At 37.4% G+C, this 19,303-nt stretch overlaps 1 protein-coding gene across 1 annotated transcript in view; it reads left to right on the top strand.

Annotated features, from left to right (window-relative positions):
• Positions 1-19,303, top strand: part of LOC149574838 (protein FIP1-like) — a 307,614-nt gene that overhangs the window by 17,010 nt on the left and 271,301 nt on the right. Inside the window, exons 2-3 of the mRNA XM_089814675.1 lie at positions 18,482-18,569; positions 18,752-18,860. Coding sequence (XP_089670801.1) covers positions 18,482-18,569; positions 18,752-18,860 — 197 coding nt within the window. The remainder of the gene's footprint in view (positions 1-18,481; positions 18,570-18,751; positions 18,861-19,303) is intronic.

Raw genomic sequence — 19,303 nt, 5'->3', positions numbered from 1 at the left:
CATGCCAGGTCTACCATCCAATAGGATCTTTCTGTGCCAAAACCATTGTTTCCAACCTCGCTTGTGGCTTACTCGAGTTTGAGCCACGAAGTTTGGTGAAGTCAAGGAATTGTACACAAAGAGTAGAGGTCTCTTGAGTTGGATACATCTTATCAATGACTTTTGTAAAGCCATCCAATACCTCATGATCATCACATGGGTCCCCCCTTCCATCCAACTTTGCATACCATTTGGGATTTAGAGCAAAGGCTTCCCATATGAAGAACCCTAATGTAGGATCCTTTACTGCAACAATTTACTTTGTCATCTCCAACATGCTATCAAAAGTCTTATACATCTCTCTCCAAGACTAGGAGAGTCAGTATCCACATGTCTATTGACATCTAGTATGGGCGCTATGACAGAGCAAAGATATCTGCAAGATGCAAAAGTAAATTAATATTAGAATTAGAAATTTTAAGTTAGTATGAAAATGAACAAGGAAAAGATTAACATTTAATTTAAAAGTCAACAACTTGCTTTATTGTGGACCACCAATTATCATCAAGGATCTTTTGCTTCACTAATTTTCGTTCAGAGGAGCTAGAATTGGACCATCCTATCCACTCTGGATTTACCACCATCAATTGGAAAGCCTCATGCAACTTAACCATCCTCTCCATCAAGATGAAGTATGTGCAATACTTGTAGAGAAAATTATAAATTAAAATTAACATTAAACACATCACAAGTAAGTTTGTAACAATTGTCAATAATTTAAAAATTAAAAATTAAATAAATAAAAAAAACTAAACTATAATTAAAATTGGCATACCTCGTCTTAGCTGGTTTGAGGACTCCTTAGAGAAGGACTTGAATAGAGCAAGTGAAGTGTGGTGGTTGCATATAAACATTTGCACTTCTTTAGCTTCTAGCAACACCTATTTCACCCAATCAGTCTTCCCTATGTCCTTAAATGCTTTATTTAATGCATGAACACAACAAGGGGTCCAAAAGATGTGCCTATAAGCACCCTCTTCCATCAAATTGGCTGATTTGCACACATGTGTAGGATCTATGATCACTTGTACTTTACATTAGCTGGTCCAACCTCCTCTATTGCATCCCTCAAAATGGTAAACTTGAACTTTACATCCTTACGCTTTCTTGAGCAATCTATGGCTTTTAAAAAAGAAGAGCCAACGGAGGATTTGACAATGATATTGATGAGTGGTTGATGTCTGACATCAATCCACCCATCCATCACAATTGAGCAGCCTATCCTAGCCCAAGTACGTTTCATATCCTCAAACAACAAAGCAATCTTAGAGTACGCATTATCTAGGATGGTGGTTTGTAGCTTATGATCACAAGGGGGTACAAATATGGGATTCATAGTCAATATATCCTTCACCATTTGTTTAAAATAGGTGGAACGGGCTAGATGAAATGGGATACCATTAGCAATAAATAATCTACCAATGGATGTCTCACTAGCTTCCTTTACTTGTGCATTAAACAAAATTTCCACTAATCCCTTCTCACTGCTACCTATCTTCATCTTCCTTCTAGTCTCAATTGGCTTCCATTAATACCGATGACGGATGACATATGCCTAGATGATTGTGATTAAACAGATGACGATGTCATTTTCAAATTTTGGCCCCCCCCCCCCCCGCCCCCAAATTTCAGCCTCTAAGTGCAATCTTTGGCATTCTAATCTCTCCTCATTATTCAAGTTAGGACAAGCCTTAACTCCATGACATGCAATACCTAAGAAGTATGACTTCACCCTTATGTAGTCACCTCTAAAATCATCATGAAAAACATGACAATCCCACACCTTAGTCCCTCATGCATTCTTTTTACTTTGTTGCCTAGGTGTGATAAATTGGAGAAGAGGTTTTTTTTTCTATTGAAAGGACTCTTTGCATGTTTGCTCATGATGGTGAAGGGTATTTAAATAAATCAAGTTAAGGCTGAGCTAGTTTCCCACTACTAGCACTATCACCCCCCCATGGGCACATATTCATCATCACCACCACCACTACTTCCACGGCTACTCATTGTGTTAAGTTTTGAGATTTAAATATGCTATGAAAATTTGAATTGAAAGAATGAAAAAAAGTAAAAAAGTCACTTTTTTCAAGCTGCAATTTTATTTTCAAAAATGGAAACTGAAAGCATTAAGACTTTCATACTTGGTGCACAATTGAGGAATCTCAAATCCCTTCACAAGCTCTTGGAATTAAAAAAATCACTCTTGCAAAATGAAAACCCCAGCCTGCTGCTATTAACTAAAATTTCAAATGCAAAACAAATCAAAATGCGAAACAATACCATATGAGGTCGTTTTTTCCTTGTTAGGGCAAGTGGGGAGTTGGGCTCCACTAAATGCCCAATTAGATTGCGGTTCCAACCTTTTTAATTTTTTAATTTTTTGTGCTTTTATGTTGGGGAGGACTGACCGACCATCCCCCATTTTTTCCTATGCCATCTTCATGTTTTCAAGACATCCTACAATTTTTGGGATTTCAAGGATGTGGGGGGATATCCCCATTTTGGAAACTCTGGCTTTTTGGACAGGGACATGTCCCAGTTTAATGTAGGAAAAAAAATGAAAACCAATGGAGTATCCATTGTGAAAAGAATTAATGAAGTTGATCCATGTAGCAGCTCAATGTTAAGGCGATCCTAGCGAACTCATGAATTGTCTACTTTCTTTGGAGTGCTAGAGCCAATAGTACTTTTTGCCAAAATTGATTGCTTTTAAATGAGAGAACTAGTCAAATATGGCCTTCTTGTAAGTTGACATAATTTTTTGAGGAATATGAACTAATTATAGCCTAAAATCGTTGGTTGATTCTTGAGAAAAGAATTGGAAATTTGGAAGTACTCAAATGCATCATAGATGCACTCTTCATTGCCACCATGACTAGGGAAGACAAGTGAAATGTGTAGCTGGAAAAAGGGCGGTTGTGTGAATGAGCCATGAAATTGAAGAAGCAAAGATGTCTAAATTAAACCTTGAGGGATTTTATGAGTGGAGAAATGAAGTGATGGCTCTGATTAACGTCCATGAGACCAAGTATTTTGTGGGATCCAAGGATTAAAACAAAGTTGCTTTGTACACAAAGACTTCTACTCGATGCTGCTCAAATTATGTCTAAGTGATATCCATTTCCTCTTTAATTGTGTATCTTCTACTTGAATCATGTCAAATAGTCTGCTGTGAAAGATAGTAGTTAGAAATAAAGGATTCCGCTTCAACATATTTTTCATTTTTGTTGATTAGGAATCTCTGTGTGATTGTTCCAAAGCAATATATATCCCTATTTATTTGTCTTAGAGTGTTTTAAGTTTTTAAACGAATAAAATTTGTTACAAATATTTTTCTAGTCGAGTGTTCTTCCCCTCATCTTTCATGTGGATGCTCAATTTCTTGTTTTACCATTCAGTTCTATTCAAAGTTCTATTTATTTGTTTCTCTTACATCAAAAGGTTAAAAATTTTCGATTTTTTGAATTGTAATTTTTCTAAGTTGCCAGTTCGGATTTTGGTTCTTATGCGGGTCTGACATTTGAGTTCGACATTCACTCAAATTTTTTTTGGGTTGGGTTTGGGTTCGTTCGTACAAGTTTTTATTTTTTCAAAATTATATATATGTAAACATATGCTGCAGAAAATAAGATTATACACCACTATGCTAATATTAAAGCAATTTAGCAACATACACCACCATATATATTTACGATTTAGTTCAAGCAATATGACAATGTCAAAAGACACCACTATATCAATGTTGTAGTTCAAAATAGTGCCAAGCACCTACGACCTGCAATGAGGTGAATTTATGAGTTTCGCGAGCACTAATGATCCTAGCTTGGTTTAGTATAAGTAGAGGGTCTTGTGAAGTCTAGAGTCATTCATTCATCATTTAGTTCAACATGGAGTAGCTGAGAGGAGCAAGTTTAACAGATCTAGTAGTAAGCGTGAGCTTGGGAAACAATAAGGTTGCTGGGTGGCTTGTGAGCACAAGTTTAGATTCTTTTTGGGGTTTTCTACCAGATTTTGGGTTTGGACTAGCTAGAGTTTGGATTTTGCGAGGTCTTGTAGAATTGTTGTTGTACTTGCTTTGTATTTTGGCCATCTCCAAGCATGTTGGATGTAAATCTTATGATTCTATTAAAAGAATTGGTGTTGTTTCGGATCTAAATCTTCGTGTTATTGTTTATCTTCCGCTGTGTGGTTATTTGGAGCTAGGACATCTCCTTGGGTGATTCTCCTACCTTGTACTACATCAAAATACTAGAATATGGTTTCTTACAACCTCCAAGGACATGATTCGATAAATATGCAAACTCTCCTTGTTAATACATCCACATTCACAAATAGTAAATACATTTCAGAATATTGACTATTAGTCTATCTTATATCCAGTTTAAAAGTTGAGATTGATTGCAGTCGCACAAGTCCAGTGTGTTTGCAATATCTTAGATTGGCAAAATGATTAGTCTTTAATATTTATAAGTGGACCGTGGTGCATCCCATCAACAAATTAGAAATATTAATTATATTATTAATATAGACTGAAGTCTTAGTATATACCGTATACTTGTAAGTTGTAACTTGTGTACAAAGCCTCTGCCGTGAATGGTGAATGGTCTATTGAGGTAACTTGGGTTGTAATGTCTGAATGGTAAAAGCAATCAATGAACGTGAATGGAATGCCAACTCTTCTACTGTGAATGGATTGCCAACAAAGTTGCAGCCAGCAATGGCGGTTGGACACACAATAACCAGTGGAGTTTATTTTTGGACACACAATAGGAATGTCTTGCCTTCTCGATACATGGAAAAATGACCTGAGAGAATGTTAAATGTTGTCTAAAATGCAAAATCACCTAAACACGTCGTTTTAGGTTTTCAATTAAAATAATGTTAAAAAAATAGTTGAAGTCTACAATGACCAAAGTTGCTAGACATTCGTTTTGGGTTCCACTTATGGTTGACGCGTTTTGGAGAAAATCAATGCAAATTCATAATGTAACTGACGAGGTCCGTCTGTGCGAATTTAGAGTGACTTTACTAGTCAAAAGACAAATTTGGATCAAATTCGAACAAAATTCAAATTTTGAATGAATCGACTTTTGACTTTGATTCAGTAGGGGCGAATATGGCAACTTAGTAATTTTTAGTTGATTCTTTGACATTGAAAATTAAAACTTGTGGATTAATAAAATATTTGGGAAAAAATCTGTTTGATATATTGTTCTTGTTCGTGGAAGAGGCAACCATAGATCTGGTCATTTCCGAAATATTCTGCCTTGGGGAATATCTGATACTTCTATATGCCATGTTGTTTAGCCCATGGTTGAATCATACATCTTGATCTATTTGATTCACATGTTCAACACCTCACCATTAATTTTGATTTTAGAACATGATAATGTTATGGTAAATCGATGTTGATGTAGTTGTATTAACAAAGGAGATGAAAGCTCCTTTTATAGATTTACAAAGACGATGTTTCTAAAAGAAACAATCGTAAACTAAAGACCATCAAAGAAACATTATAATATTCTAATACACTCCCTTAATGGTCATTGTCTAACTAATGTCTTTTGGTCACAAATTCTTTAAAACATTTTGCTGTTGGTGAGACCTTCCTTGGATCTGCAAAATGTAAATGACCAAGAAGCCAAAATCTATCCAAAAATGAACACATAAGGGTGTCCCCTTCTTCAGAATGCTTTGCAACAAAAGACAAGAGCTTGCCACTGAGATGAGTCTGCCACTAACCCTCCCACAATCAACAAAACATCTGAATAGAAATCATCACAAAAACATCCAACTTGATGTTGGATAATGAAGTTGCTCTTCCTTGGAGATAGAGAGAAACACTTAGAACAACTAGCACAATTTTGAGGAAAAATCGTGCAAACCCTCCAAACTTTGTAGGTGAGCATGATGCTCCTAAACACACTGCAAAAAGCCACGATTTTTTAAGGAGAAAAATCGATGAAAACCCAACGCAATTTTCGAGGTGAAAAATTGATCAAAACCCAACATGATTTTTGAGGCAAAAAATCAATCAAAACCAAACAACAAAATGCGAGACACAGATTAGAGAATATAAAGCTTCAATTTTTTAGGAAAAATGTTAAAACCCAACAAATAATTTTTGAGAAATCATAAACCCAGTAGATAATTTTTGAGGAAAAACTTATAAATCCACAAAGGGAATCCTATGCAACTTTGTGAATTACCGAATCATTTTTTTTTTTGCAGGGAAAATATTATGAAAACCTTTAGAAAAATCTTCATGCGGCATAACAAGAGGCGTTACATGGTGAAACAACACATGCAAGTAGTGTTACCAGTGTCGGACTCGATCAGGCCCAAATTGGGCTTGGACTTGGACTCGACAAATTAAGAAAAACCCATGAAATTTAAAGATTTTTAAGGAATTTAAGTTTTTTTCATGCATCATTTAGCCAATTAACATCAAATACACACTAATTGAGATAAACAGGAGCTACTTTGCACACATACACAACTTTTCATAAATCACGTAAGTATAAATGCAGATTTTTGAAAGAAATTACTGAGTTAAATTGAAAAATGTTGATGTTTTGGTAGCTTTAATAGGATAAACTTGTGAGGTCAAAGATATGTATAAAATTATAATTAAGTTTGGCATTGTATTAATTATATTGATGAATAGTCATGTCTCATGAAGGGACATGTCTCTTCTCTTGGTTTATTCCTCATACAAATACAAGAGGATGCTGCCATTTGGAAAACACATACCAAACATCATGGTAGTGCTTAGTAAATTTGCAGTGGTCCTCTGAAAATCAACATGGTATCAGAGTCTGACTGCAGATGTAGAAATGAAGATCACATTGAGAAGGGATAAAAACCATGTTATTTGTAGATCAATTCAAGTTAGATAAAATATGACCTCAAAAGGAACCTCATGTTATGTAATATTCCTGTCATAAAATAATTAATTAATCAAACCTTTGTGAATGGGCCAATTGGTTTAGTACATCTCGGACCCATTTTTATTTAAATGTTTTTGTAGGTGTGGCCGTTGCGTATCTTTGTAAACCCTCGGAAAGTTCCTCGGAAAGTTATTTGAGCACGAGATGTAGGTAGTAGTTGGGATGCGGTTTGCATTGTTTCTTTGTATTGCGAATTCCTATTGGAGTTTAGTATTATTTGCCATTTCGAAAGTGAAAGATCTTCCCTACTTGGCTCTTATGGTTTCGGTGGGAATCAACCCTCATCGTATTCCATCCATTGTACTTCTTTGCTTCGAATCTGGCAAATCCAGAATACCATTTTAGTCTGGAATATATATCTAACTCTTTCAGTTATTATCTCAATATACTCTGGTGTCTTTTTATTACTATATTCTTGAAGTTGTCAATTCCATTCTAAGGGGCTTAGCTGTAGTAAATCGAAAGAACAAAACTGCATTGCACCACCTTTGTCACTGTATGATAGACTCCTCACCGTTTGCCTCATTCTTCACACCATACGACCTTTCAGACACCATCGTACGATCTTCCAATCACCCTATATGGTCTTTCTAGTCCCAACCATACGACCCTCAATATCAACTGCATGGCTCCCCAGTCTTGTCCGTACGACCTCCTAGTTTCAACTGCACAGCCCCTTTAGTCTTCACTATACAATCTAGCAGCTACTACCATACGGCTCAGACACTCTCCCTCTAGACCGTACATTGCCTCTAGTTTGATGCCCTCTAACTGAGACAAAATTGGGTATAAGAGGATTCACGTCTTCACTGTAGGGATCAAAACATTACATGCTATGGACGAGGAACTCAAGATTGTTCTTGTTTAACATCAGTAGTAAACCAAACAGAGGCAGATATTGAACAAGAACAATTACTTCAGAAATCAATCAGAGGAAGAGCATATAAGATGAATGGATTGTTTATAATTTGGATCTGGGTAGCAGACAATAAAAGAGGCAAAGAATGGTATTGACAACAACAACCAACAACAAAGAATAATCGACAATTATAGAGGACATTGAGATTTTGCTGTTCAAGCTACCAAGGCATGAGGATGTGATATATCAGTTCATACTTCAATTGGATTTGTGCATTGACTATATTGGATAAAGTGGGAATAATTATAATAAGAGGGAAGGTATTATTCATGGAGCATTGAGGCATATTTAAGAGTTATACACCAACGTCACACTCAACAAATATAAACTAAAGATATAGATTAAATAAAGGGGAATACAACAATGAACATTGGAGAATCACTGCAAAAATAGTGGTAAGGGAAATGATAGTATCCAGTGACAAACAACATCATCATATGAGTGTGAGAAGCTTCATAGAGATAGTGATAATCAAACAAGGATGCAAAACACATTATAGAATATACCGATTTATCTATGTACAATATAATGAGATAGCGATGAGATATTTGATAGACAGATGATTGCATAGTTAAATAAATAAAATGCCAAATTCAATATATAGGTGGGCGTACTCGACAAGTTCTTGTACACATTGGGACTCTTGATCTTAACAGAAGCTATTGAAACAAGGAAAGAAGGAAAAGGTGACGTTGAATGCATTATCCATGTTGAGAAGACGTAAGAAAATGAAAAATGCATGGAAAGTAAGACACGAATTTTCATAGTCTTTGATGTCGTACGTCATCTTGATGGGATGGTGGACTGTGGAATTCAGGTGAGCTAAATATTGCATTAAATATTGATAAAAGCTGTAGTCAGCAACCATGCAAATGGGAGAATTATATGGGGAATCCTCCTATGGCAGCCAGTTTTCAGCATCATTAATCCTTAGGTGATGAGATGAAGGTTCAAATGAAATTTTAATGAGGGCCCATAAGCGACGGGTAAAAGTACAATTTCAATAAAAGTTGTGAAGATTGTGACCAAGTTTGTTCAAACATAATGATTTACCAAAATGGTTGGACATATGTAGATCCAAGTGCTGCTACAACCTTAATATTTGGACGATCCTTAGACAACATAGACGCAGAAAACAATTAATCTTATTTGGCACCACTTCAAAAAATTTCTTTATGAGATTGAATCGAGATCAAGCTAAGGTCAAAATCCTAAAGAATTTGCAATAACAATTGGGTCTGATCGTTATACTCTTCGTGAAGATGCTTGTCAACAAAATAATATTAAATAGTTGAGATCTTTGAAGCCGAGTCTAAGTGAAATTCAAGATAAGGAGAAAGATAACTTTTTTCTGATTATTATATCTTGAGAACTACCTTTATTGATTTTTTAGTTAATCTATTATTTGTATTTCTATGTGTACTATAAGAATTATTTGCCTTGATCTTTTCCTCTAAGAACGTTCTTGTAAAAAAAAGAGGGAGATCGAGATGTAGAGGGAGACTGACATTTCATTAGAGGCAACCTTGAAAGAGAGGGAGCAGATAGAGGATTTGATTTCATCAACCTTTGGTGATCTCAGTCATATTGGTTGAGAGGGAGTAAACCATGTTGAGATGGATTCTCTAGTGATAAATAAATCGTAGTAGTCAATAGGATTGTGATTTATGAATATACCTTGTGACCCTAATTATAATGGGCCTACCCCCTGTGTACATCATGAGGAAGTGACGACTTCCAAATGATGTCACTTGTATTTGTAGAAGTTATTGAGAGGTGATGATCTTACTGTCAGCCGACTGGATGGTCCCGTCGGTGTTTCTGTATTCTGTAGCCGACGGGTAAATAGTTTGTAGCGAACATAATGTTTGTGGTCGACGGACTCCTTTGGGAAGGTTCGACAGATAGTATTTATATCCTGTCTGGGATCATTGTAATTCATCTTCTATTATCATTCATCTTATCAAGCATAATGTATGTCTGGCATATGCGAATATAATTCTGCTATTCTGTTCCATTGTTTGTATGCGTTGATTTATTTTACCTGTACGGTAAACATTTGGCGCCGTTGCTGGGAGTGCAGTCCGCCGGTGTGGGAGTGCAGACCGCTGGTGTGGGAGACCAGTCCGCCGGTGTGGGAGTACAGACTGTCGGTGTGGGAGTGCAGACCGCCGGTGTGGAAGTGAAGAGCGCCAGTGTTGCAAGACCGAGCAATGCCTGTTTACAGAAACCAATTGTGATGGCATTACCAAAAGAGAAATTGCCGAAGTTTGATGGCGATGGTACGGCCGATCCCATTCGACATTGCAAAACATGTGAAACGATCTGGAAGGCAAATGGGATAACTGATGAAGACGACTGGATGAGGCAATTTTCGGCCACTCTATGAGGCATAGCAATTGATTGGTTCACTGATACAGATCCACAAAAGCTAAACAATTGGGATAACATTAAAAAGGAGTTTCTGGCAGAATTTAAACTATTGTGGGATGATAATGAAATTGTAGCAGAGATCTTCAATACTAAGCAGTGGAAGAACAAAACCGTCCGCGTTTACGCCAGGAAATTAAAAGACTTGATAAACAAAATGGAAAGTAAGCCGGCGGACGGACTTCAGAAAAGATGGTTTGTGGAAGGCCTTCGCTCGAAGTTGTAGAGGAAAATGAAAATTGTGCTACTGTCGTCATATACGGAAGCTTATAACAGAGCATTGGACCTCGAAAGTGAGCTGAAGACAAAGAAGAAGACGAAGACTAGCTCATCTGACTCGGATGACGACGAGCTTGCCGGAGGTGATAGCAGCGACGATGAAGGCAATAGTAAGAAGGTTCATGCCCTATAGAAGGACATGATCCGCATGATGGAGTTTAAAAACATGCAGAAAGAGCCAAAAGGCAGTGAGCTCTGGTGCACGGAGTGTAAGACCGACGGTCATACTAAAGGATCGTGTCCAAAGAACCAATTTTGTAAAATTTGTCAGATCATGGGCCATTCGACAAAAGAGTGCCTCTTTAACATGAAGACAAGAGGATCTCTGTAGGTGCTTCTTACACAGGAGGCTTCCCCGTCGGGCAGTAGCGGAAATATGAATAGCGCAGGTGCCACATCCGGAGGGTACAGGAATAATAACAGAGGGCAAAATAACAACAATGCGAACAATAACAATAATAATGGGAGCCGAAGTCGAACCTAGTATGATGCAAACAGACGGTTGATCGTTCAATGCCGAGCATGTAATTTGTGGGGTCATTTTGCACGGGATTGTACAGTGGCAAACCCACCAAAATTATTATGCAAATGGTGCGGACCCGACAACCATGAAGATGCCAAGTGCCCAAAATCTGGAGTAAATTTGATCACTGTTGGCACGGATGAAGAGGAGGTTCTGGCAATTACACGGAGGCAAGCGAAGGTGTACCCGGACTTGGCGGAAGAAAAAAAAAATTGGGGGAAGTGCAGGCGGAAATTGGAAAGGCATCGTCGGCAGGGACATCTCAGTTGAAGGACATCACCGGCACCTTGGCAAGGAACTTCGCAGAACAAAACATTGTACGACAAATCTTACAAACGGAGATACCGGTCAAGATAAGTGACCTCCTCACAATGCCCGAGTTGTGGACGGCCATTTTGAATAATACACCATTTCTGAAAGCAAGGGAGGACATAGGAAGGGACAGTAGTCCAACGATGGCAACAGACCCAATGCTCTTGGCACTCACATCCGAACGGCATTCAGTGGTCGTCGAGATGGGGATTTTCGGAAATGTTTTGACAGACACAATTGTCGACGGAGGGTCCGGCGTGAATGTCTCACCGGAGGATACCTGGAAGAAGTTGGGAAAGCCGATGTTGTGGCCACCTGCATTGCAGTTGCTCACGGAAGATTAGCATGGGATCAGACAACCTCCCGCGGAGATGTGCCCGCGGCAATCGCCCGTCCGCAGGGCTGTTAAAAAAAATTTAAAAAAATGGCGACTCTCCCGGATGGGATTGATTGTGTTAGAGGAGCTGCAGTTTGGCGAGATGGGATATTTGTTACGGGGTCCTCACGGTGTTGGACTTGCAGAGTCCATATTCCTGTGGAGCAGTTGACCATTTCCGTGGAGTTCTGGGCAATACAATCAATGGCATTGATTCACATCTCCGTATTGGGACGGCCGTGTTCATACTTGTAGCAGAGAATTTTAACAGACTTAAGAATAGCGATTGAGGGTTTGGAAGGGTGGAGACTTTCTGTTGTGGGAAGCTTGAAGGACGACGACTCCAGATTTTGAGCTTGAGGTGTGAGAAGTCGCGCTTGTGTGAGCTGATGTAATTGGAAATGTAGACTTGAGAAGCTTTTGATTTTTGGCTAGGATTTGCTAGTTTCGGGGGTTGTGATCCTTGAGGTGGCATTCTTTTCTTCCGCTGAGGAGGGTTTGCTAAAAAAAGAAAAAGAAAAAAAAAAGAAAAAAAAATGACGACAGATTCAAATTGTTCAAAATGAGTTACAGATGATGCCAAAGGGAAGGGGAAGCATCAGTGGTTGCCAGAAAGAGTGTAAAATCAGCAAAAAATGACAGAAATGGTGTGTTCCGTGCAGTTTTGTGTGGGTTTCAAAGTGCTGTCCCTCGACCCCGCCGGGGGCATTGCCCCCTGGACCCCCAGTCATTGCGGATATCAGTCCTGGGAGTTTGACCAGTTGAGAAGAGTTGAAGTTGTTGCAGGCATGGACTTTCTGTGTACCAGAGGCACTGGGAATAGGTGTTGGCCGGGAGGCTGTCTTGGTGGATGCGTAGAGAGCTCGAGAAGAGCTAATCATCCAGTTGGAGGCAGTGCAGCGACACTTGGCTCAGGGTACCGAGGAATTGAAAACAGAGAAACCAGCATAGGTGGCTATCAAAGTCAGCTTCATTGAGGAGGCAGTGTTGTGTTAGCAGAGGCTATAGGCACGGGACGAAGGTGACAGTGATGTGTCAGAAGCAGATTTATCTTGTTGTAATTCGTTCGTTAATGTATTTTGTTTATTAATTTGTCTCAGATATTTTGTTAGTTGTCAGGAGATGACTTTTTTTTTGGGGGGGGATGGTGTCAGCCGCCTGGATGGTCCCGTCGGTGTTTCTGTAGCCGACGAAATGATTGTTGTTGGTGTTTCTATATTCTGTAGCCGACGGGTAAATAGTTTGTAGCGGACATAATGTTTGTGGCCGACGGACTCCTTCGGGAAGGTTCGGCGGATAGTATTTATATCCCCTCTGGGATCATTGTAAGACATCTTATCAAGCATAATGTATGTCTGGCATATGCGAATATAATTCTACTATTTTGTTCCATTGTTTGTATGCGTTGATTTATTTTACCTATACGATAAACACTTACAATAGTTTAATTTTCTATTATGATGGATATCTTACAATGTCTATGCAAATCATGATAGATTATACTTTGCATGGTGCATGCTTATATGGTAAGTATTATGAGAATGCGTGTGCACATACCGTATAAACACTTTTTGTGTACATGGTGAATGTTATGCAAATTGAAATTGATGTTCTGGGAGGCCATTATTCACAGTACTTGGTGAATATCTTGCATCTCAGCATTCTGAAGGCCATTAGTCAAAGAGTATTTGGTGAATATCATACATTGTTATTCTGGAGACGAATACTCAAATGTGATATCAAAATGGTGAATATCATGTGCTGATATTTTGGAGACCATTACTTAGAGTTTTGGTGAATATCATATGTTGATATTCTGTAGGCCAATACTCTTGATATCATATGTGATATCAAAATGTTGAATATCTTTGCTCAAAGATATTTTTATAATACATTGAGGTAATATATGGTCATGTGTTTATCCTCCCTAGCTAAGAGGGAGTGTTGATGTGTTGGTAGTTTGGTAGGATAAACCTGTGAGATCAAAGAGATATTAATCAATTATATATATATAAGTTTATTATATTGATGAATAGTCATGTCTCTTCGCTTGGTTTATTCCTCATACAAATACAAGAAGACGCTGCCATTTGGAAAACACATACCAAACATCATGGTAGTGCTTAGTACATATGTAGCAGTCCTCTAAAAATCAACAAATAACATAATATAAATCTGAAATATAGTGTAATTGTTAAATGTCTACAATATCTATCGAATCAAAATTTCATAACATATATCAAAAGAAAGGCTCATAGTAGCCTATGTCTTCCTACAAGTATGCCTACGATAGGTCATGGAAGACTGTAGAGCCATCCTCTCTTCTTGGGTTTGAGATTGACCCTCAATGACATGCTCATCATGATCCTCATCCTCATAATCCTCATCATCAAAGTTAGATCCATCACTCTCGGCCTTAGGGTCCTGCACTGGGCCTCCTCGTGCTCTAGCGTCCTCTACTGCCATTGCCACTGCCTCTGCCTCTCGATCCACTTGATCAACCCACTCCAAGTCTTCATCACTGAAGACAAGATCATCAACCTCTGTGTTCCACCCTGCTTGTAGCAATCTTTTCTAATACAATGGGAGATGTGTCGGTGCCCACAATCTGTTTGTGATGGAAGTAAAAGTTGTAGTGAACAAAAACAAGATCATTCAACCTTTTTTCTGCCTACTTGTTTCGCCTCTTTGAGTGTATATGCTCAAACATACTCCAATTACGTTCGTATCCTAAAGCACTAGATGGTTGGCTCAAGACATGAACTGCAATCCTTTGTAGATTTGACACCTTAGTGCCAAACATCTCCCGCCATTCTAAAGTTTTAATACAATAGAAATTAGAATTTGGAATCATAGAGTTTTACTAGGCATCAGTTTTGTTTGGTTTTTCTTGCATAAGTCTCGTGAAAATAGGTCTCCTAGTGCTTTCTTATACATCTCTATCTCACAGACTATAAGTGTTCCAATAGTTTCATTAGGTGACATTTTCTCTATAACATCATATAGGCCACTCAACACCTCTTCATCTGCCTTCAAATTTGGGTTGAATTGTTATGCTGGATTAAGAAAGTGGGCAGCTGCATGTATAAGCCTATGGAGTGGATTGTGCCATCGCTTATCAATGACATGCCATATGGGACCATATTTTTTTTGATTCCTTGCATTAAAAGATCGAATGGTCTCTTTTGCACTATCTATGCCCTCATAAATGTAACTCATTGAGGGCTTTTCTTCGTTAGTGATCCGTAGGATAACAATAAGAGGTTCTATGAACTACAATCATTGTGAAAAACAAAACATTAAGCTTTGATTTTTTTGTTTAAAAATGAACAATGTGAATGTCACTGAACATAAACAAATGTTTAAAACTTTAACAAAAATAGTGAAATGAAATGGAAATGAACACAAAAAGAAAAATTACCTCTACAATCTCTTTGGTGGGTTTCCAAAAGCTACTCTCATTAAAAACCTGATCAACCACCTTAATTGGTGCATTGAGCTTTGCATATGATGAACTTGTCCACTCCTCATATACAAACATACTTTTCAAACCAGCCTTTGTCTTAAGAAAAGATTACAACGTGAGATAATTTGTTGCAAATCTAGTGACCGTTGGACGAGACAACTCTTTTTTCTTTGTGTGTTGACTCATAAGGTTGTTGACAACCCAAGCATGGTTATATATGAATTTGCAAATATTCTTTGCTTGCTCTACACATTTTTTTATCCAAGGAATTTTACCTAGATCCTTCAGCATGAGGTCAATGCAATGGGCAATACAAGGGGTCCAAAACAAGTGGCTGTACCTCTCCATAAGAAGTTTACCAACAGCAACTATCACAATTTGCACCACATTCTCCTCACCCACCTCCTTCAACACTTCCTCTATTAACATAGTAATATACTCAGCATTTTTGGTCTTCCCTGAGGCATCAATTGATTTCAAAAACATTGTGGAACTTGAGAAAAAATAAAGAAATTAAGTACAATCACAATGATCAATCAATTCACTACTAACCAAATTCTAACTTTTTTTGTATAATATTGAATTACCTAATGAGGAGACAGGAAAATTCAGCAGTGTTCTATTTCTTCTATTAGTCCAACCATCGGTCATGATTGTGTGACCCTTTGTGACCCATACTCTACGCTGCTCCTCTATTTCAGTTTTTACATCCTTAACTCAATGGGCCAAAATAAGAATTTTTAGCTTCTTATCATTATGGGCTTTGAACCCTAGACCACAAACAGTAACAGGATCTATGGTAATTCATCGATAAGGAAACCAAACACAAATTAAATAAACAAATAATTAATAACTTAATAAGTATACTTATTATGCAAGCAAGAGAAGACATACAAATTAAAAATTAAAATTATGAGTACCTTGGTGCATTAAATGGAAGGTTGTTGTAGAAGAAGAAATCTCCAAGTGCCAACTTTGCTTTCTAATGCTTCTTCTTATTCCAAGCCATGCTGCGATGGTTGTGCACGTGGAATTGTGTGTGGAACAAAGATGGAATCAAGTGAGGATCTTTGCTTTCACACCTGAGGCCCAATGTTCATAGTGTGAGATGCAGTAGTGCTAGAAGGTGGAACTGGAGGCTGCCCATGTCCATGATAATTTGAAAAGCCCTCTACACTTCTAGTTCCAGCTAATTGTGCCATCTCTTCTTGTTGCTTTTTTAAAATTCTTTTTCCCTACAACTTCCTCTAAGAGAGCTTGCATATCACACAACATTTTTTGGGACCGCCTGGCATGTTGTGATATCACGCCTTGGTATATGCGCAAGGTGATATTCAATCTATTAATGCCTCCCCCATAATATGTTATCATACAATGCCGACATGTCATAACTCCTTTTTTATGGCCAGGGATGACATGTTTCCAAGCCCTATCCCTTGCTACTGCACTAGGGTCAGCATCAAGGTTAGTTTTAGGCCTAGTTCCACTACCCTCAGGTTGAGCATGATGTTGTTGCTACAATATACCATAAATGAAAAAAATAAGCATCTAGAATATAAAAAGTCCAATTTACAAACACTAGGGCTGCTTACTTTTCAAGTTTTTCATTAGCATAAATTTGAACAAATCTAAATAGTTCAAACAAATGCAAATAAAAAAAGATTCATGAATGTAAAACAATAAAAAAAATGTATCTTACCTCTTCAAATTTGCTCTAGAAATGGAAATGTAACCTAAGTTTGAAGTGCCTCCTCCAAATGCTTCTTTTAACTCCTCTCAATGCTTAGATGCAAGCTACGAAGTGGCACAAACAATTAGCAACCGATAAATGAGAGCCAACCGATTTGCTAATCAATCTCCCAAAATCCCAAAACTCTTCCCTTAACTTTTATTTCTCTAATCTTTGTGTTAGCAAGTGATAAAATGACCTTTTTAGGTCTTACTCACGCTTTACCAACAAAAAAAACATTAAAAAATTGTTTTAATGTTTTTTTTGGACGTTGCTCGCCGACTGAGGCATCTTGACGAGACTTGGTGAGTCAATTGAGTCAACTGCCTCGGCCAGGGCTTGACCAAATCTGAGTCCAGAGTCAATTTGCCTCGCACCTCGGCTCGAGACTTGCTGAGTTTTGTAATGCCGCATGCAAGTACATGCAACCCTCGATAATCAGAGATTTTTGCTGTAAGCAAGAAATCACGGGATTAAAACCCTCAAGTAGGGTTGCGATTTCCAACAAAAATCTTCGAAGCCAAACCTCAAAATTTAATAAAATACCTCTTAACGATTTTTGTTTCAAAAAATCAAAAAAACAAATTTCTGGAAAAAATTCCAGATCAAGAGGCTCAATTTTTTTAAAGAAATTCGTCAAATTTTATGAAATCTCATCGACCTGCTTTGATACCATGTTATGGTAAATCTATGTTGATGTAGTTATATTAACAAAGGAGATGAAACTCCTTATATAGATTTAGAAAGATGATGTTTTTAAAAGAAACAATCGTGAACTAAAGATGGAAATAGAAACTACTTAATAAACTAAAGACTAACTAAGATGACCATTAAAGAAATATTATAATATTCTAATAGATATTACACTAGGTCTGCTCTATCCATCATCTTTGGTTTTGTACTCTTTAATTTGTGGATCAATCTCAATTCATCTTGGATAATAGCATCAAGTCTGTAGAAATGATTTTTTCCATCTCAACTTTGATGTATATACTAAGATTAACTATTCAACATGAAGCTTATGCTTTAGTAAATTTCATGCATTAATTCCATGATAATTTTGTAAGTTGTATGTGTCATTATATTTTTATACTCCTCTTTAAACGCTAGGTGTATTATACTCTCTTTTGATTCCTTTTTAGTAGCAAAATATTTTTTGTCAATTTCAGGTATTCTCTGTACTTGTAATGGACCTTTTTAGGGATATATGCTTTTTTTGTTTGTTCTTTGCAACATGTCTCATTACATCTTCTAGTCAGGCATTGTGATGGAATTCAGTGATTATCTTTGAAGTTTGCAACCAAATTTAAGATCAGAGAATGGAGAGTTTGGTCTTTGTCAAGTAAATGTCTGAAAGAAAATTGTCTTTTTAAGAGTATATGCTCAGAGTATACTTATTATATCGGTTGCTTTTGCAAATGTTGTTTGTGACGCTGAAAAATTGACACTGCTTTCTAGGTTCATTGACTCATTGCGGGAGGTCCCCTTATTTGGTCATCGGCAACCTGCAAGTTTATTTGGAGGCTTTTTATATTGTATTTTCTTGGTATGGCTCTTTCATCGATGGTCTCCCTCATTGAGCAAATTAGACACGGCCTTTGGAGATGAGTATCATAATTTCTTAAACATTTTGAATTTATGGGATTTTAGATTCTCAATTTGTTGATGCACAACCCAATGCACAGTTAAGGGAAGATGACATTGCATATTCATGGCTTGACTTCGCAGGGAGCATGTGCTATTGTTGTAGCATTGGCATCTTGGATATTTTCTTCAATGACTAGTTCACTTCCGGCGTTGCTTTCTAGTGGAAATGTAGTTCTTTTGATTGTCACAAGTGAGAGGTCTTGGCTCCATTTCCTGTTATTAACTGGGGATATTCTATAATCTTTCTGCCATAATTACATTAGCATGTGCACATTCAAATTTTGTTTGTCTGTTTATTTTACTTGCACCATTTGTTATGTGTCTTGTGATTACTGTTTTTTCAGCCATATTAGCTAGCTTTTTGCCTTCTTTCTCTTAAGGTTTTTTGCTTATTTTCCCTTTGAAGTCATTTTGGAAAATAAATGCATCTGAGAACAATTTAGTAATTGTGCTTCGTTAATTTTTTCATGTGCATATGCTTCTAGTGGTACAATGGTAATTGGATGACTGTGGCAGGTGGTAATGTTTGTTACTGTGTTTCATGAGATTGATTCTTTGGTTCAATAGTAGGCATTCATTTTTATACTATAACTTGATTAGATACAATTTTTTTTTTCAATATCTTAAAGATGC

This window comes from Cupressus sempervirens, chromosome 2, assembly GCF_028749045.1.
Source record: "Cupressus sempervirens isolate cs-2001-9-10 chromosome 2, ASM2874904v1, whole genome shotgun sequence".
Lineage (NCBI taxonomy): Eukaryota > Viridiplantae > Streptophyta > Pinopsida > Cupressales > Cupressaceae > Cupressus > Cupressus sempervirens.
This window is presented reverse-complemented; position numbering and strand designations above follow the sequence as displayed.